The sequence below is a fragment of the Lutjanus erythropterus genome, chromosome 15 (genome assembly GCF_056507025.1).
Source record: "Lutjanus erythropterus isolate fLutEry1 chromosome 15, fLutEry1.hap2, whole genome shotgun sequence".
Classification (NCBI taxonomy): Eukaryota; Metazoa; Chordata; class Actinopteri; order Lutjaniformes; family Lutjanidae; genus Lutjanus; species Lutjanus erythropterus.
The window spans coordinates 9,541,193-9,564,808 of record NC_139331.1 but is presented as its reverse complement, the minus strand read 5'-3'; the positions used below and the strand labels follow the sequence as shown (position 1 = coordinate 9,564,808).

Genomic DNA, 23,616 nt, shown 5'->3' with positions numbered 1-23,616 from the left:
CAAGAGAATGTTCAGCCGTTTAACCAAAAAGCTTTGGTCAAACTAAAATTGAGAGGCCCTCCTCTTCTGGTGTGTTCCATGGGGTCTTACTTCAGACAAAATATGAACGGTCGTCAACCAGAGTACAATCTTGCTGTCCCCTGGAACATTATCTTGCCTTATCTTGATCCCTGGTCTGTCGGGACTACATCCCAGTACGAAACACACAGGCATCGTAGCTTCCAAGGTTAACATTAGCTTAACATAAGCACTTCTTTCACAGCCTCACAGGGCTGTTTGCATGAATATGGTATCTGATCAGTACTCGATATAGACCAACATGATCACAAGCTGAAGTTCCTGTATCAGGAAGGAAAAAAATAGTATCAGAATATCTCTAAAAATTACAAACACAGTTAACAAACACATTACAACTTGTGAACTCTTTACCGTCTTTGTAATTTACATAAATCATTTACAAATACAAGTTATAACATATCCACCTTTTAGTTGAACATTACAACATTATATAAGAAATAAATGAATAAAATGTTGACCGTGACTTCTAAACATCCCTACCTTGTAGAACAAATGAGAAAAGGGATGAATTATTGTGTAAAGTGTGCTGTCTTTACTATGACACAGGCCACTCATTGCTAATTATTCTACTCCACAGACTGCTGTGACGTTATTTTCAAACCGGGGGTTATTCAGAATGGAGCACTCTGCCATGCCTCAATGGGCAGTCATAGTTTAGAGACAAAGACGACCCTTTCAGTCAGTGACATAACTGCCATTTCACCAGCAACGCTACTCCTCTTTGCATTCAGCTCCCTCCTCTTTCTTGGTTTATGAGACTGCATGCATGAGGCATACATCATGTTCTCTCTTTAAACTGTACTTTTTTTCTTTTTTTTTTACAGCTTCTCAGGCACAAGGAAAGGGGATCATCTGAGTACTGTGTTTAAGACGAGAAAAAACACAATTAACCACAGAGAGGACTGCGGAAAGTCTGCAAAAACTGAGAACATCATCCTCCACAGTCCAGCCTTCATTGACTATGGTGGAAATGTCAAATCTCACTTCTTTTGACCACCCAGGAGAGGCGATGGAGGATTAAATCACATGCTCCTTCAGGAGTGATCACAAAAAAACCAAACCTGCAGAGACCTCATATTCTCCAGTGCTCGAGACTCCTCGAACTCAGTAATTTTCTTATCTCAGTCAAAGGAAGCGCTCTGATAAAAGTCTGAAACAATTAATGTTTTTCCATTGAGGGCCCTGAGAAAAGAGATCCAGCCACGGCCCACTGACGGCTCTCAGAGAAGCTTTTGGGGAACGTGAACTTGGAGGAGAAGATCACTGTATTGACAGAGGTGATGGGAAACAAGAACGCCATCCCAACGAAGGGTCCCAACACTGGGACTACACAGAAAGAAGAAGGGGTTTGCATCAACAGTGCCACAGGTAGAATACTTTTCTCTATCTTATTTTTATCTAATTTATCAGTGGTTCTTAACCTGGGGGTTGGGATCCCAAAGGGCGTCACAAAATGATTTTTGGGGGCCACCAGATGGGGAGACGAGCACTCATAAATATTAAAAATACTGCTTACAGTCCTGCATTGGGTTAGGCATCAGAGGGTGACCCGCAAAAACCTTGTGTAACAGATAAAAATTATATTTATATAAATTCACAGTGCAGCCACAAATAAAAATGAACTAACTGAGGGCAGGGAGCAGGAGAGAACAATAATATAACACTCACAGTAGAATAATATGTTGTTCACCATGGAGAAATCAGAAGTGAAAATGATTGTTCGGTATTTTTAACATTTATACAGTAATATCAAGCCTAATCAGCTGTAAGGGTTTTATTGTGAAAGTGAAAGTACAACACAATGTTTGTCCTCACATCCTGTAAAACAATGGGACGTCACTGTCTGATCTGACAGTAATGTAGGCTAGCTGCTGGCTAAAATGACATACGACATGAGAGCTAAAATAGTCAGTGGAGGACACCAAGTTGTGGACAATACATTGTGAGAGACTGGTACGCTCAAAGACTGTGAGAATCACGTTGTCAGTGGCTACGCTGCTTGTTAAAAGTTTCAAAAAGTATGAGCTGCATAGCTGCAAAATAGACTCATTATCACTTTGGCAACAGTGACTCTGTGCGTGTGTGTGTGTGTGTGTGTGTGTGTGTGTGTGTGTGTGTGTGTGTGTGTGTGTTTAATCACAAGTGCAGGTCAGATTGCTGTATTTATATAAACAGTTCCGGGCGGGTGCGGATTTGACTTAGAGATAATTGCGGATGTTCTGGGTCTCAGATTGTACAACTGATGTCAAGAAATGTAACATGTAACGATTATTTTCATTAATGATATTTCAGCTAATTACTTTCAAGATTGATTGTTTAGTATATACAAAAATATCACAAAATTGTGAAAAAATGCAAATCACAATATCTCAGAGCCCAAAGTGACATGTTCAGACAGTTTCTTTTATCCAACCAGAAGTTCAAAACCCAAAGACTCTTTATTTTCTGTCATAAATGATGAAGAATGGCTGAAACGATTAACTGATTATCAATACAGTTGACAACTAATCTTCTTTTGATCGATTGACTTATCGGCTCTATACCTCACTAACCATTTACACTATAAGCCAGCACATAAATGACAGCTACCATCATAAACCACCGTGTTTTGAACAGCCACACTAACAAAAACTAACATTTGCATTTTGTAACATAAAATAAACTTTTTGATTTCCTTAGTTGTGACTCAAAAATGTTGAGAACCAGTATAATGTATGACTTCTTTGTGCTTTTTATGGTTGTATATGTGCACATCAGGGAGTGTTGCTTTTTCTGCAGTATCAACTAATGAGGATCATAATGATACTATAAAATATACTACACACTGCAGCTCATTCGAACGCCTCTCAAAGATAGTTTATCATCTTCATACAACCCTAGACTGACTTTATTAATCTTACAGCACAGTAGGGAGACGCAGTGGAACGATAAAACACACATTATTCTGCTGATTGAAAGCTTTTCAGAACATCTCAGAGCTTATCATCCATCTGTGGACCACCGTTTCCCACACACTGCCGGAACAAGCAGAGCTTAAGATGATCAGGATGATACTAAGCTGTAAGGAAGCCACAGCGGATACTCTTGGATGTTTGTAATGTATGCAGCTGGAGTTGTGTTGCGTAACAGTTGCACTATACAGATGCAGATAATAGCGACTAATTGTCGCAGTAACGGCTGCAGGCGAGGGGCTGACAGGCTGTCACCGATGGCAACCTGCTGAGATAACAGCCTGTTTGTCAGTTAGCTTTAGCGTCTTCCACGTCTTCTGGGGCTGCCATCACACACACACACACACACACACACACACACACACAGTAAATATGAGCAGACATACATACTGATTGACACAGTTGTAACAATGTTGTGCTACTTGCTCTTGCTAGAATTGATTTTAAGATTTTACTGATTACCTAAAAAGCTTGTAATGGTTTATCTCCCAGTCATTACTGGGTGTTGTTTTAAAAATTACGATACCATTACCAGTTTAAGTACCAGTGACACAGATACCAATAGAGTACTTTCTTTGAGACTAACCATGTGAACTGAAAAATTCCTGAAAATATTCTTCCATGTTTATAGATGTATTTTTACACCAGAAGTGTAGTGTAGCCTGTACTTTCAAAAACTGATCCAACTCCATCAAATACATTATGTTTGACTTCAACTAGCTGCTGCAGAATCTGGCCAACAAAGCTATATGATGAAACATTTACATATTAAAATGTCTAACAATGGGAGACATATGTTATATATATTATATATATATAGACATATGTTATATATATATATTTTGTTCAGTTGTGCACTTTAAGTATCCCAAACGTTTCCAATAATGTTTAAGCACAGAGAAATACCTTACTTATTCATGTTAATGGTGCATTTTCTGCTAGCTGTTGCTAGCTAGTTACTATTTTCTAGAACTTATATAGAAGAGAGTAAGGACCATGAGTATAATTTAACATAAGTTTCATATAATATATTATAAAGATTTTTATCAGCTATGGTTGCTTAAAAGTGTAGAAAACAGTTCCCATGATTCCATGCTACTTCATGACATCATCAAATGTGATGTCTTCCTGTCATCCTGGTTCAAACATGTAAAGTACTTTGCAACTTTTGTTTTGAGAAGTGCAGTAAATAAAGTTTTTAATTGTTGTAAGCTGATTAAAAGAGTAGTACAGTGAATATAAAGCGAGAGAGATGGTTCGCTTAGCTTAGCATGATGACTGGAAACAGGGGGAAACAGCTAGCCTGGGTGTGTCCAAAGGTTAATAAATCTGCCTCACAGCAGCTAAAGCTCACTAATGATTAATAAACACTATTACGTTTCATTTGCTTAATTTTCACAAAAGCCAAAGTATAAAAATGACAAGGCGTGGTTCATGGGGTTTTATGCGTCTCTGTATTTCTTGGCCATTTCCACTTCCTCAAATCTCGTCATCACTGTGATGGGAGAGTTCAGGAAGTGACTGCGCCTTTCCAAGAAATAGTCCATGGTTGCCTTTGGATAGAGCCAGGCTCATCAGGGTTTTTTCCCTCAAACCCTGATGCAAACTGTGATCAGACGTGACAAATCAAGGCTGCAGGAAGTTGCCATGATGTGAAACATCTCAAACATCAGGTATATTTCACCCTAGTGTTTGTTTGTGCTGTATGTTTCCAGGAAGTGTCTCTGGAGATGGACCGCTGGGCCCCAGCCCGGAGCTGCTGGCCTCACTGCAGTCCCTCAGAGAAAACAGTGACTACACACTGCTGCCACACTCCCTGCACCAGGTGCGTGTGTGTGTGTGTGTGTGTGTGTAGGTGAATGTTCGAGAGAAAGCGGGAGCATTATTCCTGAGGGAATGTGTGTCTTTATTTAGTCAGACAGAATGGCTTCATGTGTGGGTGTGTATGCATCAACATATGTTCGTACGTCTCTGTATTCCTACATCTACAGTGCGTGTGTGTGTGTCTGTGTGTGTGTGTTTGTGTGGCAGTGTGTGACCTGATTCCATAGTCTACGTTCTCCCAATTAGCTGAGACAAATATAACAAATCCCTGAGCTGGTGTTTCACAAACGGATCAAAATAGCTTGTTTGAGCGTGCAGATGCACCGACTTAGGTTATAGGTTAGGTTATCGTTCAAAAAGGTCGGCTGTCTGAAAGTCTTAAACATCCCTTCCTTATAAATGCGTTGCTTAAAGAGACATCAGTGGTGGTTACTGAAGCAGAAAAGAACATTTATGCAACTACTCTGCAGGTGCAAGGATTTGAACCGGCATCCCTCTGCTCTTTGTCTCCTGCTGCCTTGGATCACAATTACAGTATTCACACAGACATGCTAATTAGAGGTGTGATAAATGTGGTTTGATTCAGTCTCTGTGTTTAGTTACAGAGGATCACGGCGGTGGTTGCATGTTGCGGGTGCAATACTTTGCGACCACAGTTTCCTAACAACACTTAGACAGTATGATTCCTTTGTCTACTTGTAGTTTACTTTGCTTTACTGCCAGCTGCAGTAATCCTGGAACAAAGGACAAGCTGTTTTCTTTCAAATACTAAGAAAGGAAAGGAGAGACAGGAGCGGTTACATGTTATATTTATATCTCAAATTATGTACTGAAAGAATAAAAGTAAAATGTAGCTGTCTGAAGGACATTTCTTCCAGCTGTTTCTGTGCAAAGCTAACAGAACCTCACCCTTGCTTCATCTTGTTACGTCTTTTATATTTTCCACATTTTCAACTTTTTACACCTGTCTGTGTGATTTGCACTGGTGGACACACCCAGGAATCGTCTTTTCTGTGTGTCCATTTAGGTTGAAATTGGTCTTGATGTTAGAAAGGCGGCATACGTTTTAAAATGTAATGTAATGTAAAAAGTTGTCAGAAAAATAAATACTCCAGTAAAGTACACATACTGGAAAACACTACTTAAGTACAGTGACAAAGAATGTGTACTTTGTTACTTACCAACTCTGGATAACAAATATTTGTTTAAATATTTTTAAAGACACTCCAATTACAAGGAATCTGGTGTCACTGATTTGTTCACTTCTAGCAGAAACATGGTCAATGTCTTTTCACTTTCTCTTAGACTTGAGGGTCCATATTTGGTAATTTCTGCCAGCATCTGCTGCCAAATATTTCAGTGCCTGAATTCATTTGTGAAACACTAAACATAGTCCTTTATGTAAGTTTGCACGTCTGCCTCTGATAGTAGGCTTGGCTCTTGGTGAACCATTAGAATTAACCGTGATTATGATGAATGCAGGATACAGCTACAAGTGCAAACATCATCAATTAAATGAGGGAGTGCAAGGAGGTTTCTGAATTAGAAGGGAAGTAATATCTGTGTAAGTATTACTGAACAGGCCATTCTCTGAACACACATTTCTATTTGAAAAGTCAACAGATACAATCAAAAGCAGGGATATGTCATTAAAGGTGTAGTATATAACAATTTTAGTTTGAAACATTAAAAAAATTAGCAACTGAATGTGAAGATTTAATGGTTCTGACAATGTGTGAAAGACATGTATGTTGTTATATGCAGCAGTTATTACATTTGCAGAGATATTTCAGACAGATGCTAACCAGCTAGCTTATAATACCACTCTGATAGTATAGCTCAGGCCGAGTTAGCGTAGTTTCAGCTGGGAGATGCATGTGAGTGGCAAGTTTGCAATGTTCTGATTATTCCAACACCACATGAATGCACTATTAGCTACTTACAGGGAGTGGCTCATTTTACTCACTGGCTCAACTTACCCTGTTCTCCCCTACAGTACAAAGTTAAGGTCACAGGTCAATTAGTCAATTGACAGAAAATTAATCAGCAATTACTTTGATAATTGACTAACAAGTTCAGTCATTTTTCAGCCCAAACATTTTGATGTGATCAAACAAGCAATCCCAATAAGATCCGTTCCACTCTGAAAAGAAAGAAAGAAAAACTGAGGAGGTGTAACTTTCTCATCTGTACATTTACTAAATCATATAGTCGACTGGTTATGGAGATGAAGGTAAAAAGCTGATGGGAAAAAAATCCCACAGAGACACGTTAATCCGTACCATGAGCAGTTGCATGTGACTTCATGTCTGACAGGGTGTCTGCATGGTTCTAACTCCTGGTGTGAAGCTGTCATGTGACCTTCATCTTTGAAGGAATTTGTTGAATTTCAAACAAAAATAACTACACGTGGCTGAACAGCCAAATTAGTGTTTGCCGACATCATTTTCAATGAAGAGCAGCACAGCTTAAGTTACTGCGTGCTTTGATGCTGCACGGGTTAATGGCGATGTTTCACACTGAAACGCTGTCACATGACTTGTTTCAGAGTTATTTTAAGCCACAGAATAACATGTATGTATTATTCTGTACACTGCACTGGTGTACTGTATGAATGTGTGTGTGAATCAGTGTTCCTCGTGTTTATTCAGTTATCTTTTTTTCAGATTGCAGAGGCCTACTCACTCAAAGAGGACTGTATCCTTTCAAGTGACCTCATCTTTTCTGTTTTTATGAATTTCGACATTTGCAAATCACTCGTATTTTCCAGCGGAGTCATGATGAAGCCAAAATTGCACATGTGATGATAAAAAAAAGAAGAGATTTCAAGCTGTTCAAGTTCTTCCATTAGACGCCTGTGTTTGTCTGATGACTAACACAACACAATACACTTGCACAATGTAGCGCGACATTTATCCATTTTACGAGCCGAACATCTGTTAACTTCCTGTCAGCTCTACAGTGATGTTACCTTTACCTTCAACCTTAGTGATTTATCATCTTTGAGTTACGGTCTTTCAATAAATCCCAAAATCCCAAATCACAATTTCTCAGGGTTCTTTACAATCTGCACAATGTGTGACGTTCGACATCATCAGGTGGGCAAAACGCTGGTGGAGCATGCAGCTATATGGAGAACAGATACTGTACAGAACTGTAGCAAAGACGCCATGTGTCCAGAGGAGTCAAGGAGTCAGCTAACAGTTAGCAACATTAGCTAGATACTCAGTGTAGCACCAATGTTGGTCTTATTTCCACAGCTTAGCAAATGTTAGGTCACTATGGCTCTTTTTCACTCTCTGTGTCTTGTGCAAAACTCTGACCTCACTGCTCGAGGATGAGTTTAAATTGTATGTGTCCAGGTAACATAACTTAAACATTAACCAGCATTGTTCCATTAAAGGGTAACTTCAATATTTTTCAACCTGGACCCAACTTCTCCATGTCTCTGTGTATAAGTGACTAATGGAGACAACAATATTTGAATCTTTGAAATTGGTCCAGAATTGAGCGTTGCATAAACAGGCTGCTATGTAATTCTTCTGGGCACCATCCACTTAACTCTGCGCTGCTAAACTCTGATTAGTAATAATCTTGAGAATGAAAAATCACTATGGTTGGAGGCGAAGGTAACGTTACTATGGAGTTGGTGGGAAGTAAACAGATGTTTGGTTTGTAAAACTGCTCCACTGTACACCACAATATGTAGTGCAAGTAGAGAATAGGACCAAAAGGAATAATATTCAGCCATTTCCAAATGACAGTAAGCAATGAAAATGTAAAAACAAACTACGCCAGAAGGCAAATAGTTTCTGTTATTCATTTATTTAATGCTTGCTTGGATGTCTATTCTTCTATCAGCCTGGCCTTTCTCTGTCTCGTTGTTGTTTTCTATCGGTTCGTTTGTCTCTCAGTCACTGGGTGTTCCCCATACTTTGGCTGAGAGCCCTGATGGCTTGCAGCGGTAGTTTCCTCTGGCTCTGTTTCTGCTGTTGGCCTGGCAACAGCTGCTGTTGGCCTGTCTTGCCGCAAGGAGGTCGGCGTGTGGTGTTTGTGTGTTTATGTGCGAGGGGAGAGAGAAGGCGAGAAGGCTCGATGCACGGCGAGGGAGGATTCATCAGAGAGAAGGAGAACGATCTCCAGTCGCAGATGCACTGCAGAGTGTTAGTGAAAGCAAGAAGAGGAAAAGGGGGGGAAACATTTTCGGTGGGTGGACACATCCTACTCCAGATTGAGGCTATGCACAGAGCCTGGAATGTTTTTGACCTTTTGATTATGAGATAATCTTTCTAACCTCTAGGTCACCCGAGGCCCTGTTTCATTTACTTTCTGTTTTGTATTGATTTTAGTCTGGGATTTATTAAAAGGTGCACCATAATGAGTCACCAGCCGCTTGAATCCAAGTCAGAAGAATGAATTGGTATTGATGTCATGACAAAAACAGGTGCAGACCCCTGCTGCACACATCTTATTACTGATGCCTCTATATGACCTACATAGGCAAAGACTATCCACGGGAAGAGCAGCTATTTCTGTATAGTTCTTAATGCCTGTCGAAGGCTCCTTGAAATCAGATGAAACGATTCACAGTGTGCAGCCTGGAAGAGCCTGTGCTTACATGATCCCAGGCAAAGGACGCAGGAGGAGATTTTTATTTATTTTTGGTGTTGTATTTTGTGGTTGTTACGCTGGAAAATCTACCACTTTTGTCCACAGGGGCCTCTAAAATCTACACAGTGTGAACAATCCGTGTAGCCACTTGAATGCAACATGTACATTATATTACACATTTTAATTTTAACTGTGAACTAATTCAGTCCCTGTTTTGCCATTATACAGCTGCCGGTACATGAAACGTGTTTCACAGAAAACAAGCTTGAAAAAATAACTATAACTGCAGTTTATCAGAGATGCTTCAATGGAAAGTCTCAGCTGGTGTCTTTAACTAGCGATGCTACCAGACCAGTGGGCCATCCAGTTCCTGCAGCTGGAGAAGCTCTACCATGAACGCCTGCTGTCCAACCTCGCTGCCCTGCAGGAGACCTGGGGTACTGCATGCATCCGTAGGGGATGTTCACACTGCACTTTGCTCAGGGCTAAAAGCATTCTCAGGACAGGTTCACACCAGCCTTGTTTAGTCCAGTTGAACTGAACTCCGGTGCGTTTTGTTTGGGTTGGCGTGAACGCTGGACTCAAACTCTGGCGTAGACCAAACAACCGTTCTCTGGATGGCCTGGCAGATTGATGCGGCATCCGTCAAAAAGCAGACCCAGTGTGTATTTGAAGCGGAGCAGGATTAGGATCAACTAGGATCAACCCAGGATCAACTCTTAGTCCAGGGCTAAGGATGCAGTGTGAAAATCCCTTGTTTCTTCCCTCTGTACATTACCATCAGTGATCAAAAACCTCACTGCAGTTCTGCAGTATTGTCAGCGTAAGTGGGTGTGTGCGTTGATTTTTTTTTGCGTGCCTGTCTGTACTCCACATGTTCCCAGAGAGCCAGTGGAGAGAGAAGAACAATGCCGAGAGCAGTTCGCCCGCTGAGACAGACGGCATCAGTCAGAAACACATGGAGACGCTGAGCCAGATCTGCAGGACACACCTGAGGTACAACACAACACGTCAACACAGCATTTATCAGACGAAACGTGGGCACTCTTCTGTCCAATCCACCCGTCCTGCACTGCTGAGACAGACAGATACATGGTAGATAACCTGAATTCATGAGAGGTGGCAAAAGTGCATATATTCTTCACTCAAGTAGAATTACAGATCCTGAAAGTATTGACTCTACTCAAGTAAAAGTGAAAAAGTACAAGGTCTGAAATGTACTCAAAGTACAAAGGTAAAGTTGTCCTCTGAAGGACATTTCTACTGGCTGTGTTTGTTCAAAGCTAACTGAACCTCACCTTTCGGCAGAGTCTCCCTCTCTGACTGTTCCATCTTGTTATGTCTTTTACATTATGTTCGTCTTGATACATCTTTTACATAATTTTCATTTTGTTTTGTCGTGTTATGTCGTTTTCATCTTGTTATGTCCTAATGTTGTTTTCATTTTTGTCACTTTTGTCTTTAACAGTATTTTCGTCTTGTTATGTCTCTCATGTTTCATCTTATGTCATTTTCATCTTTTGTTTTCATTTTGTTACTTTGTTTTCATCATATTACGGCGTGTTATGTCGTTTTTGTCTTGTTACATCTGCTGAATCTTCTTTTCTATCTGTTATTGTCTCATCCATTTAGCTTGAAATTGGTTTTGACTTTGAGAAGTGCAATGATGCAAAGTAAAAATAGTCAACAATTCCTCTCAAATGCATTAAATCAAAAGTGACAAGCCTGTTCAAGCATCATTTTTGTCTTCTTAAGTCTTTTACGTCTTCATTTTGTTATGTCTTGTTATGTTGTTTTTGTCATGTCTTTTATGTATCTTCTTGGTTCATCTTTTTTGTCTTGGTATGTCTGGCTACAGTCTGGCTACATCATTTCCATCTTGTTACAACATTTTCGTTTTGTTACCTCATTTTCATCATATTATGTCTTGTTTTGTAGTTTTTGTGTTGTTACGTCTTGTACATCGTTTTCATTGTGTCACATCTTTTGTGTTGTTACAGTTTTGTTAAGTCTGATGTGTGCGATACGCACTGATGGATATGCCAACAAATTAATTCAGAAAAATAAATACTCAAGTAAAGACACCTGAAAACTCTACTTTAAGTACAGTAAAATTTGTACTTAGTTACTTCCCACCACTGGAATTCATAAAGAGCCTTTTTATCTTGTGATCAACCATAATACTCCCTCCCTGAAATAAGGTTGGACACAAAAGCATTTTTGTTTTCACAATTTGTCATTAAACATGCATTTAGTGAAGTCATGTCTGTGACGTTTCCCACACCTCAGTATACAGACAGCAGAAACTTCCACTATAAACAGCTCAGTTTCACAACTAGATTCCTCACATGCCATTTCCTCCCATTACCTTCATCACTGTCAGACAGAAACCTTTTAGCGCCCATTTTGCTCTACTGCAATCGACCTCTATCTCCGTCTCTCATTTGAACACACTGAGGAGTCCCGTAATATGTGGAGATCCTCTTAGGATACAGACACACATGGGACTCATCGGGAAAAATCTATATTTCTGACACGGCAGAAAAGATTTCCGCGGGATTGTGATTTCCACCAGACAAATACTTCAGGTCTGCATGCCAGACGCTGTTGTGTCCCACCTATCCTGTGTGACTCTCTTGGTATGTTATTGTAGCCCAAAGACATATGGTGCAGGTGGATTTGATTTATGAGAACAGATGCTGGAATGGACTGAAGATGATCTGAATATTCATCAGCAAAAACAGGAAGAAAAAAATTAAATGAATACATCAACACCAGCTTGACTGATTAATAAAAGGAAGCTAAATGAAGATGGAGATATCTGTTTTTGCAGATGAACGACACACATTAATCTTGTCTGACCTTTCTCCACCTCTCCTTTTATCCCTCTTTTCTGTTTCTCCTTCCATCTGTCTTGCCGTCTTCTTGATTTTCTTTGTCTCTGTGTTCCTCTTTTTGGCTTCACTTAGACCATGCGCCAGCCTGGAACAGGTAAGACAAGTAAACATTCCCTTTCTATATTGATCTTTGCTCAGTTTCATATAAAAATAATTTGTCCTACATGATAAATTATAATCAGCTATGTTTGTTTCAACAGAACACCCTGAACACAACACTGAAAGACACTCAGAGCAAGAACGAGACACTGCAGTCCTGTCAGGATAAAGGTAAACATGTATTACAGTCTATGGCGACAACAGCTGCTGCTATGAATTCAATGCTAATTGCATGTTAACACGCCCGCATCGACAGTACTAACATACTGATGTTAAACACGTACAATATGTACAATGATCACCATCTTACTTTAGCATGTTAGCATGCTAACATTTGTTAATTAGGCTGATGGGACAAATCGTTATGAAGCTTTGGATAGATTAAAAATTTGACTCACTTATATTATTGGTTTATTTAAAACAGGGACAGATATGGATCCGTTTGTGCCGATGTCATAATTAAAAAACTGGAGGCAAACACCAATCACCTCAGAGTAGTAAACCACATAACCAAGAGAAAATGTAATTTTGCTGTGTTGCTGGTGCCAGTAATGGTTTTTATATCGCATACCAACTGTCACTGCCAGTCAAAAAACAAAGACAACTATGGTTAAGCAACTGAAAATGGACTCAAAATATCAAGACAGGAAATATTCTCACACACATTTCCCTTATTTAACAGGAACATACAACTTAACACCTTCTGAATTCAGGTTTCTCTCTTTTACCGAGTTAAGACGAGCTTTATTTGCCTTGTTTACTCAGTTAAAAACACTTCATTTAAACCTTGAAGACAGAAACAAAATAAAACTCACCAAAACCATCTCCAGTCCAGTTTTTCCACTGTTATGACAATCACCAACTTTGGTGACTGTCATAGGGATCAGAGTAAGCCAGATAGAGGCAGTGTACAGCGGGACATGCTTTTATCATCCTGGGAAAAAAATATAATGTTCTGGACATCAGCACAACTTTCATTTTTGGGACTATTTTTTAATCACAATAGAATGTCTTCATTGGAACGGTCATATGATGTCTCAGTGTTTGCTGCAAATTTGAAAAAACATGAACTATTCCAACTTACTGTTTGTGAGCAGGACTGACAAACAAAACGAGAACGGGAAAACTGGAGAGCGACCTATAACACAACAAACATGCAAAATCCTTTAACCTTGGTAGAATCAGTGCCATGACCTTTTAATCCACATATGAACCATTAAGCCACCCACGGCCTCTGTAGCAACACAAGATCACATACAGTAAGGCTTAAGTAATAATCCATAATCAATAACCAATGTCCTTCTTCTCTCACATTCCAGTTCACAAGCCTGGAACAACACACGAGGCTGAAGAACAAGAGCAAAGCATGAAGAGCTCAGAATCAGAGCTTCCCTCACCACAGACGGGCCTCCAGGAGGGAGGTGAGGAGGAGGGGCGAGGAGCGGAAGAGACATATGAGGAAGGTCAGGAAGTAGAAGAGGAGGAGGAGCCTTGTGAAGAGACGCCAGAGGAGGAGGAGGTGAAGGTGGAGTGGCCGACAGGAGTCCCCCAGGCCTCAGACAAGGACCTGGCTAAGCTGTCCCACACAGAGGGGGTAGGACTACACTTTGTGTCTGCTGGTCTGTAGTTTGTTTGTCTGCTTTGTTACTTTTTATTATCAGAGGAGGTGATGTAATAACTAATAAGCATGTTGGTAAAACAACATGATTTGGGTATGAAATAAATGTATAATCCAAATGTTTTTCTCCTTCTTGCTTGATATACAACTTTATGTGCTCAACAGTCCGGGGTCTCTGTTGTAGTATTTTGTTCTTCATAATGCACCACACATTTTCAGTGAGAGACAGGTGCAGAACGTGCCTTGGCATCGTCTTGCTGAAATAAGCAGGGACGTCTCAATGGGGCCTTCACAGATGCTGGCTTTTGAAGTTAGCACTAGGAACACTCTCAATGGTCCTTTTCCTCTTGAGGGACGTCCGTAATTTCTGAAAACAATCTGAACTGGACTCGTCAGGCCACAGCGCAGTTTTCCACTTTGCATCAGTCCATCTCAGATAAGCTCACAGGCGACATTTCTGGATGTTGTTTATATATGTCTTTCTCTTTGCACGGGACAGTCTTAACTTGCATTTGTAGATGCAGCGACAAACTGACAAAAGTGTCCCAGATCGCATGTAGTACAATAAAATGGGGTTTTAATTAAGTTTTTAATGCAATGCCACCAGAGGGGTCAAAGGTCACAAGCATTCAGTGTTGGTTTTCGGCCTTTTTGTGTATGTGCAGTCTTTTCATGATATGATGGATCACAGATGGTGAAATCTCTAAGTTCCTGCAGTTTTGTTTGAGAAACTGCTTAAATTGTTGGACTATTTGCCCACACAGTTTTTCTCAGTGCTGAACCTCACACTGAATGACTGAGCCTTTCGAATTGCTCCTTTAATACCCAATCTTGATACTGTCACCTGTTAAAAGTTAACCTGTTTACTGGTGTTTATGGAAAATTCCACAACTTTCCCAGTCTTTTGTAGCCCCGCTCCAACTTTTTTGAAACATGTTGCAGGCATTAAATTATATTTACAAAAAACAATAAAGTTTATCAGTTTGAACAGTAAATATCTTATCTTTGTTCTGTATTCAGCTGAATACAACTTGAAAAGGATTTGCAAATCATTGCATTCTGTTTTTATTAATGTTTTACACAACCTCACAACTTTTTTGGAATTGGGGTTGTGGAAGGAGAGGTATAAATCTATTTTCCCGCCATGTATTTCTCTCTTGCCTTCTTTCCTTTCTCCTCACCATTTGTATATCATCTCCTGCATGCATCTATCCTTCCTTCCCTCCTTCCTTCCTCTCCCTGACCTCTTCTGTTTTTCACCATCTACTATATTTTCCGCCTGCAGAGAGACTGAAAGACTGTATTTGTTTAAGTTCTATTCTCTTCTCGCAGCTCTTTGTCTTTGCTGGGACACTCCCATGAATGATCTCTGTGGTCCCTTGGTGAGATCATCACCAAAAACCTCCGCCCATGTTCACTGGTGTGGCCTGACGCTCGGGATGTCGACCCTGCCAAATGGGCTTGATTACTGAGCCGGGGCCTGAGCCAAGACATCATGTCCTGGCTCAAACCCTGAGCTGAAGGGGCCTGGTTCTTCCTACAGGTGGAGATGAAATCAGAGCTATTCCAAACAAGCAGTTCAGGCTGAGGGCCTTGTATTGATGGGGTCAGGACCATGGATGTTATGTAATCCAGTGGAGGTTTAAATGGGTGGGGCATGGGTGGGACTCTCGCTTTTTTGGCAAGGAAAACAGTGAATCACATTTCATGAGGCTTTTGAAGATCGTTCCCTCTTTCTCTTTTTCAGTCACTTTATAAGAAACATAATTCTAATTCAGAAAATATGTAACACCCAGTGCAGGAATACATTGACACCAGCTGGCCAGAAGAAGAAAGAAACACTAGAATTTTATGACAAAACTCTCTTGAATTTAAAAGCATTACTTTCATTTTCTGACAAAATTTGGTTTGAGTTGCTGGCTTGTTGTGGTTTTGATAAATGGACAACTGAGGCAATTGGCAATTGGCATGTTGCACATATAGTATATTGTTATCAGTAGGGCTGCATGATTTGGTAAATATTGCCATATAATATTTTGACTGAAATTGCAATATGCAATACAATCAGTGGAAATGATCAGTTTGGCATTACATTTTTTATGTTCACTAAAAAAAAATTAAATAAAATGTGATGATGTGATATTAATGAGGTCTGTACCAAACAAACACATTTTCGTTCATCTGGAGAACAGGATTTTTAGGCGAGGTCATCTATGAAGCATCACAGTGCCTCATTATAATCCTGTTTTCTCACACATTTTTCCTTCCTCAAAAAATTGCTGTTTGGTTCTGTGGTTTGGATATTGCACTTGACCATATTGTGATTTTATTGCAATTGTGATTAATTGTGCAGCCCCAGTTATTGGTGTGTATTTTGGCTGATGATTAAGAAGAAATTGCTGTGCAGAATGTGAAAGATACGTTTGCAGCAAATTAACCATAGATTAGATTAGAAAGTCACAATGACATATTTACCATTTAGTTTGTCCTCACTTTGCTAGCTCATTTGCTAGCTTACTACGAAATGCTCTACTCCAGGATTCTCTTACATGTTCTGCTATTTATCTATCTAGATTGTTTTGGTGTGAGTTGCCGAGTTTTGGAGATCAGGCATAGAGCTGTCTGCCTTCTTGTTATATTGATTATAATGGCACTAGAGGCACTTAGCTCATGGTGCTCAACACACCAAAATACAAAATACATTTGAAAAACTCACTAGCAATGTCTTTTCTCCAGAAATTTTCATCCATGAGCAGATGCACATTTCCTTCTGCGCAGTGATTCAGTTTGTAGGTGTAGTTTGGCAGAAAGAAAATAGTTCCTACATGAAACTGCTCAAAACAAGGTCTCTGGATTATTTTAAGTAACTGGGTTGTGACTTGGAAACTGTGGAAAGAGACTTTGCTGTTGAGTTTTTCAAATATATTTTGTTTGTCTGTCACTATGTTTTATCCCTGTGTTGATGTGATGACCTGTCAAGGGTGTATTCCATCTCTCGCCCAATGTCAGCTGCTACTGCATAGGTTCCAGTCCCCGAAACCCTCCAAAGGATAAGCAGTTCTCAATAATGGATGGATGGGATCATTAGCATGCATTGTGATCAACTCTCAAATATCAATATATTCAGTATCGTCAGGCTCTAGCTATTAGTCCTGTGTGTCTTGTACCTTGAGGTCCTTTGGTCAGCTGGTTACTTTCCTGACAAAATGAGCCACTAGCAAACAGAAACATGTGAAGCCACAGTACCTCTCTTTCTCAAATACAAGACACTTACTCTAGTATCTCACTGCTCATCCAGTCCTCAGCAGGTCACTGTTTTGGCCGGCTGAACCAAACTGAGCAGCAGGCAGCAGCATTACTTTATGTGCTGTATAACAGAGCACTTTGTTGACAATGTGAATAGGCCGTTCTGTGTCCTTTCAAACACTGTGGAATGAAGTCTTAGAGCACAATAAAGCACTAGAAAATATTTGAAAGACATATTCGTCTGTTGTGGATGAGTCATTTTTCATGATGGTTTGTGGCTTTGAATGTTTCTGTTAGTCCATTTCTGTTTCTGGCACGACACCAGCTGGCCTGGAGATCATCAGTTACAGGACTCGGAGCCTCTGCTAATGATCATACATCTTACTCATACTTGTGCCAAAGTTATTTAACAAAATTTCTTGTGTATTTTGCAGCTCCCTGTAAATGTGGCATCATAGCAGATTAGATTTTCAGCATGGCTCTAGAGATGTCGGTCTGTCAGTTCATCCACTATTTTGGTCCGTGCTGAAATATCTCAACAACTACTGATCAGACTTAGAAGACATTTTGAACATTCATGATCCCCAGAGGATGAATTCTACTGATCATCTGACTTCTTCTTCAGTGTATTTAAAATATCTCAATATCTACATGAATTATTCAGACTTAAATGATCCCCTGACGTTTCTACTAACACCATTATCAAGTCAAATTTTTTATATTTCCAGTACTTTGGTTACTTTATGACCAAATATGCCTAAAGCTTGTTACATTCCCATCATCCTCTGCTATATTTTATGTTAAATCTTAATTAGCAAATGTTTGCACGCTAACCCACTAAACTAAGATGGTGACTATTGATAAAAATACCTGCATCAATATGGTAGCATTGTCATTTTAAGCATGTTAGCATACGATGATAGCATATGTGATCATTTAGTTGAAAACACTGTTGTACAGCTTCACAGCTCAGTTTGTGTTAAGTGCAAATTAACACATGCTAGCATGCTAACATCAGAAGAGATGCTATCATGGCTACAGACTCTTTGTCTTATTTTGGCATGATTGCATATTCCATTCTATATATAGTTTATTTATTTATTTAAGATTTGCAAAAGTTCAACAGGAACAGCACTGAATCAATATGTAAGACATTTACTGCATTAAAGATATCATACCAAGTTGAAATACTGACAAGTTTTTTGCTCATTTCACATTTATTAAAGGTAATTCTGAATGTTTGCTAAATGAGTAAGTGACTCTTTATGAGTCATAAGCAATCATTAACAATACTTTAGAAGGAGTATATGTTTATAACGGTTAAATTGAGCAATATGTTAATGGAGTCACTTACTGAACTCTAAATCCAGTGTTCATTTTCATAACATTGGGCTTTTCTTTTCGGGATAATGGGCTTAACTTAACATCTACAGACAAGTAACAGTTATACACAGCTGATCAACTTGCAAAGTAGGACTTGTCGTCTCTCGCTATTGTCCAAGTATAATGTTGCGTTTGTCTTGTGCTCCTGTTTTATTGTCCCTGCAGTCTGCAGGCAACCTGCTTGAGCTCCGAGTCTGGGGAGGAGGGAACAGGGGGAAACAACTCAATTCCACCAGAGATCGTATATAAAATAGGACCTGGACCTATTTAATATACTGCTTATGGATCAAATTAACTATTTTTCCTACAGTACTCATATTTGAATGCTAGAGTCTATAAAACCATTTTTCTACACAAATAAAAAGACTGCTGAATGTTACTGATTGAGCCAGTTCAAGTGGTAATGTAGAACTGATCCACTGTACTATATCCAAAATCCAGAAATCCCATTACACCCTATGTTGTTTTATTTAAAATCCAGAGCTGCACCATTTAATTTGAAATTTTGAGGACCTACAGAAAGATTTTATTCAAAATGATTTTAACCACGACCATTTAATCTGCTTTGGGTGCTCTCCTCTCTCGCCTTTGCAGCCTTTATCTAACCGGTTCTCTATGGTGGAGCTCCGGATCTGGACTGTAGGTGAAAGCTGTTCCTGCTCACATGCAGCTTTACTTTGCCCTGACAGTTTTCTCAAACCGTGCTGCATTTCTCTTTAGCATCACGATTTCCACAGTGGCGACGCAGATAATCCTGATTTGAGCAGGGCTTGACTTGAGATCCAGAATGCACTCCTAAAAAAGTCAAACAAGATATACTGAATGTCTGAATGTGATGACCTCTGCTATAGTCGGCACGCTGTTGACCCACTGACCTCAGTAAATAATTGACCTATAAATTATGTCAGCAGATGAGGCTGACAGATTGAGAAATGTCTCTGCTTCAGCAGATTAGCATATGACTGCGCTGTTAGTGTTTCTGCTCTGTGGTTTGTTTAGAAATTATGATCAGGTCAGAAGGTTTCCATCACGGTGGGAGGTGTTCAAGCCCTGCAAGGAATTACTTATTACTGACTGTACAGAGTGAACAGAGTTTAAACAGAAATTCTTAATGCAGTGTCGACATTGCTGCAACTTTGGTCTTTCTGCGTGTTGATCTTGCCCAGTCATGATTTACTCCTGAAACACTTTATTCAGGCTTTCTGTGTCTCTTCAGCAGAGAATAATTTGTTCTTCTGTGTTGCTGCACCTGTGTTTCTGCAGCTCTGTGTTTACTTGCCTCAGCCAAGCTTCTGTGGCTCGGCTCCAGTATAAATCATCTAAAATGCCGCTGGTCGTCTGTTGACTAATACCAAACATACAGTAGGTCTCACATTAGCCTGCTGATGGAGCTTGTCAGGTGGTGTGTTTCTTTCATTATATTCTGTGGTTTTAGTCTCCTTATTTAAAACAGAGCGTTCAACTGAGCTGTTAGTGGTGACAAAGGTTTTTATTCTGAATCAAATGCCGCAGTTACATGAGTCTAAAAACCACTCAGCCACCACAATGCTTTGGTTTGTGCTCATATTCTTACAGAAGGATTTAAGTTAAGCAAGTATTTTGAAAGTACAGTTTCAGGGATTGTTTGAATTACTTGAGGTAGGGTTGTATGACTGACTGTACTAATCAATAATCAGTGTATTAATTACAGCACGCCCCCAGTTTGAAGGAGCAGAGAGGAGGACCAGCATGGAAGCTAGGCAATGCACTGCTGTGGACAGGGTCAGCGACCAAATATATTTTAGCCACTTAAAAAAAGGAACAACAACAACAAAAAAAAATCTATATTAGTTTAAGTCTCCACTACAATTAAGAATGTTTCACCACTTTACCTTGTGGTCAGGCTGCCTTTTCCAGTGTGAAAGTGCTGTTGTATAACCCAAATGTCACTCTCTTTTGCTCAGCCAAACTTTATAGATGAAAACATTTTACCTCACAGAACACTGGTCTATCAGTGCCTCGATCTATAAGTTTGTGCACGTTTGTGTGACTTTAATGAATGCAAACAAACACTTTAAAACACAGAAGTCACACAATGACACAAACAAACTAACTGATAGGGTTGTTCTGACACCAGTATCTGTATATGTCTGTGACACAGCCTAAACTACTGGTATGGGTATTGGTGAGTACATGTGTCTGTGCAGTGATCTGACATCACATAACTCATTAACTCCTGACTGACTGATATATATATGTGTGGTAAACATACTTGTATCTGTAACATACGCATAGTTCAGGGAATCAGAAGAATCAGCATCGTGAAGGAGAAAACAGTCTGAATCATCAACTTAAGTGTTTTGCGAGGTAAAAGGACGTTTTTGTCAATGGAGTGTGGTGGAGCAAGATAGAGCTAAATCTAGGGAGTTTCCTGTCAAAAAAGGCTGACTGACTATAATATGTATACTGATATTGTTTTTTTTAAGTAACTAAAATACATTTTGATGCTGATCTTGTCCACAGCAGTATATTGTTTAGCTTACACTCCTTCCTTCCTCCTTCTTCAAACTGGAGGCACGTTGACTAGCGTCTACTGTAGGTATACTGACCATGGAAAAGTACCTTATACAACCCTGCTTCAAATAATCAGAACTGTCCTTTTATGAAAAAGACTTTCTAGCCACTTCTTTTCACTGTTCCCTGATGGACCATTGAAAGGACCATTGACCAAAGTATGAAAGTATGGCACTGTTTTCAAATTCAGTTGGTGCCAGCAGAGACTGATGATGATGATGGGAAGTCATCAGGCCACAGAAGGCCAGATAAATTAGTGTTACATTGGAATATCTAAAAAGAACAATTAATATTGTATATACTTGTTGTTTAATTACTTACCATAAAAATATGATTTATCACAACTTGGGCAAGACTAAAAATAGGTCCAACAAGGCAACTGACATGAGCATCAACAGAACAAGTTTTTAACAAACTCTGAGCTTTATTGGGAAGAAAAAAGTGAACTGACTGATAAAATTATTATTATTGTTATTATTATTATTATTATTATTATTATTATTATTATTATTATTATGACATCAGGATGATTTAATTTAATGCCCACTGCTCAGATTCTGGGTTAAGTGAATCCAAAAATCTAGGTCCCTGAAGAAAAAGGGAAATTAGGAGTCATTTCTTTTGTTTCTGTGTCTCCTTCAGGGTTCCTCTCCAGATGGCCTGGTCTCCATTCTGAAGAGGAGGAGAGCGTCTCTGGATGGACTGCCTCCTCCAAGCAACAATGTAATTAAGAACTCCAAACGCAAAGTTCGCTTCAGTGAGCCAGAGGACGGCATTGAGCAAGGTACAGTTTAAAGGAGAAATATGTGATGTATTTATTGTAATTCATCATAAAATGACCATGGTATGTTGAAGATGAAGGACACATGTTAAGTTGAAATATTCACGTCTGACAGCACTTCTACAGCCGTGGCATCCTCCTTAGAAATTTCTACTGCAAACCAGAATAATTGTCAAATTAAGGTCAAATTAGTGCAGAATGATCGCCGGAGGAGTAAGAGTCTGTTGAGTCTCATGAAGACATTAATAATCTTTTAGATAGAGGAGATGTATATAACGGCTAATCTGAGCAATATGTTAATGGAGTTTGGCAGGCAGTTACTGAACTACAACTCCAGAGAGTATTTTCAGAGCAGTGGGTTTTTGTTTGCAGGATAACAGTCTTAACTTTACACTGAGAGACATATTACTGTCATAAACAGCTGGTGAACTTACAATGTAGGACTCATCCTTGCTTGTTATTGTCAGTTTACAATGTTGTGCTTGTCTTGTGAGTCCTGAGCTTCTGTGCGTTTGAATAGGAGGAGGCGGGGGGAAACTACTCGCTTCAATCATATTGTGTATTAAATAGGGTTCAAGCTATTTAATTTACAGTCTAAGGCTCCAACTTTTTTGCAATTGCTAAATAATGCTCCTTTAACTCATCTGCAGTGCAAACACTTCTATAAAATTGTGGGCGATGCCTTTAAAATGCATGTTCCAGGAGTGATTTCAAGCAGCTGCAGAGTGAAATCTGTGTGCTACAGACAAACTGTCAATATCTGGACACCATAAAGAAATATATTCTGTTTGTCTGTTTCTTACTTGTAGATGAGGTAGGTGGAGATTCCTGCCTGATCCTGCTGCTGCTGTGTCTGGTTACCGTGGTGATCAGCATAGGCGGGACCGCCCTCTACTGCACCCTGGTGGGCACTTACTCCAACATTTGCACCGACTTCACTCACAACGTCGACTTCTACGTCACGAATGTACGGAGGTTCTTTGAGGGTCTGGGACACTGGCTGCCCCTGCGGACATAGAGACGCTGTGCTGTGACGGACAGTGATAAACACATAGAGGGAGGATGACAGAGCTCCTGAGCACGACTCCAATCTACAGTGTGGAGCCAACGTGACGGGCGCAGGACCCACAGGCATTAATCTGACGCTCTTTAAAGCTTTAAAGCTCTGTTTTCTTCTACAGTGACTGGAGCTTGAGTCCTTTGGCTCAATAAGACTTATGAACCTGCGCTACCGGTCCAAGATTTATAAATAACCAATGGGTGCTCAAAAGAACAACAGTAAAAACTCTCAGAATTAATTCACAAATGTGCATGTCCCAGTCAGAGTTTAAAAACTCTGGTTTACTACTGTTTTATGGAGGACCACAAGTGTCACAGAAATAGTAATAAAGCATTTCACTCATTAATAACTAATTGTACAATAAAAAGAAGCTTAGGTTATTAATCTAAAAAATAGACTAAATTACTTTGTAATTCATTATTTGATATTTTAAAGCTATAAAATGTGACATTTCTCCATTAAAATGTCTGAAAACGCTAGATTTATATGTTATATATTTTGCATATTTTATTATA

General features: G+C 39.6%; 1 protein-coding gene across 1 annotated transcript; it reads left to right on the top strand.

The window, feature by feature from the left end:
• Positions 1-883: 883 nt before the first annotated feature.
• Positions 884-23,182, top strand: cnstb (consortin, connexin sorting protein b). Its single transcript, XM_084737995.1, has 10 exons — positions 884-1,446; positions 4,745-4,854; positions 7,520-7,550; positions 9,815-9,901; positions 10,349-10,460; positions 12,434-12,455; positions 12,544-12,631; positions 13,780-14,054; positions 21,903-22,044; positions 22,851-23,182. The coding sequence occupies exons 1-10, from the start codon at positions 1,359-1,361 to the stop codon at positions 23,057-23,059; spliced, it is 1,164 nt and encodes a 387-aa protein (XP_084594121.1). The 5' UTR covers positions 884-1,358; the 3' UTR covers positions 23,060-23,182.
• The last annotated feature ends 434 nt before the right edge of the window (positions 23,183-23,616 follow it).

Coding starts and splice junctions, on each gene's coding strand:
- cnstb (XM_084737995.1), top strand. CDS start 1,359: ATGGGAAACAAGAACGCCATCCCAACGAAGGGTCCCAACACTGGGACT. Junction 7,551..9,814: donor CTACTCACTCAAAGAGGACT/GTATCCTTTCAA, acceptor CGATGCTACCAG/ACCAGTGGGCCATCCAGTTC. Junction 12,632..13,779: donor GCAGTCCTGTCAGGATAAAG/GTAAACATGTAT, acceptor CTCACATTCCAG/TTCACAAGCCTGGAACAACA.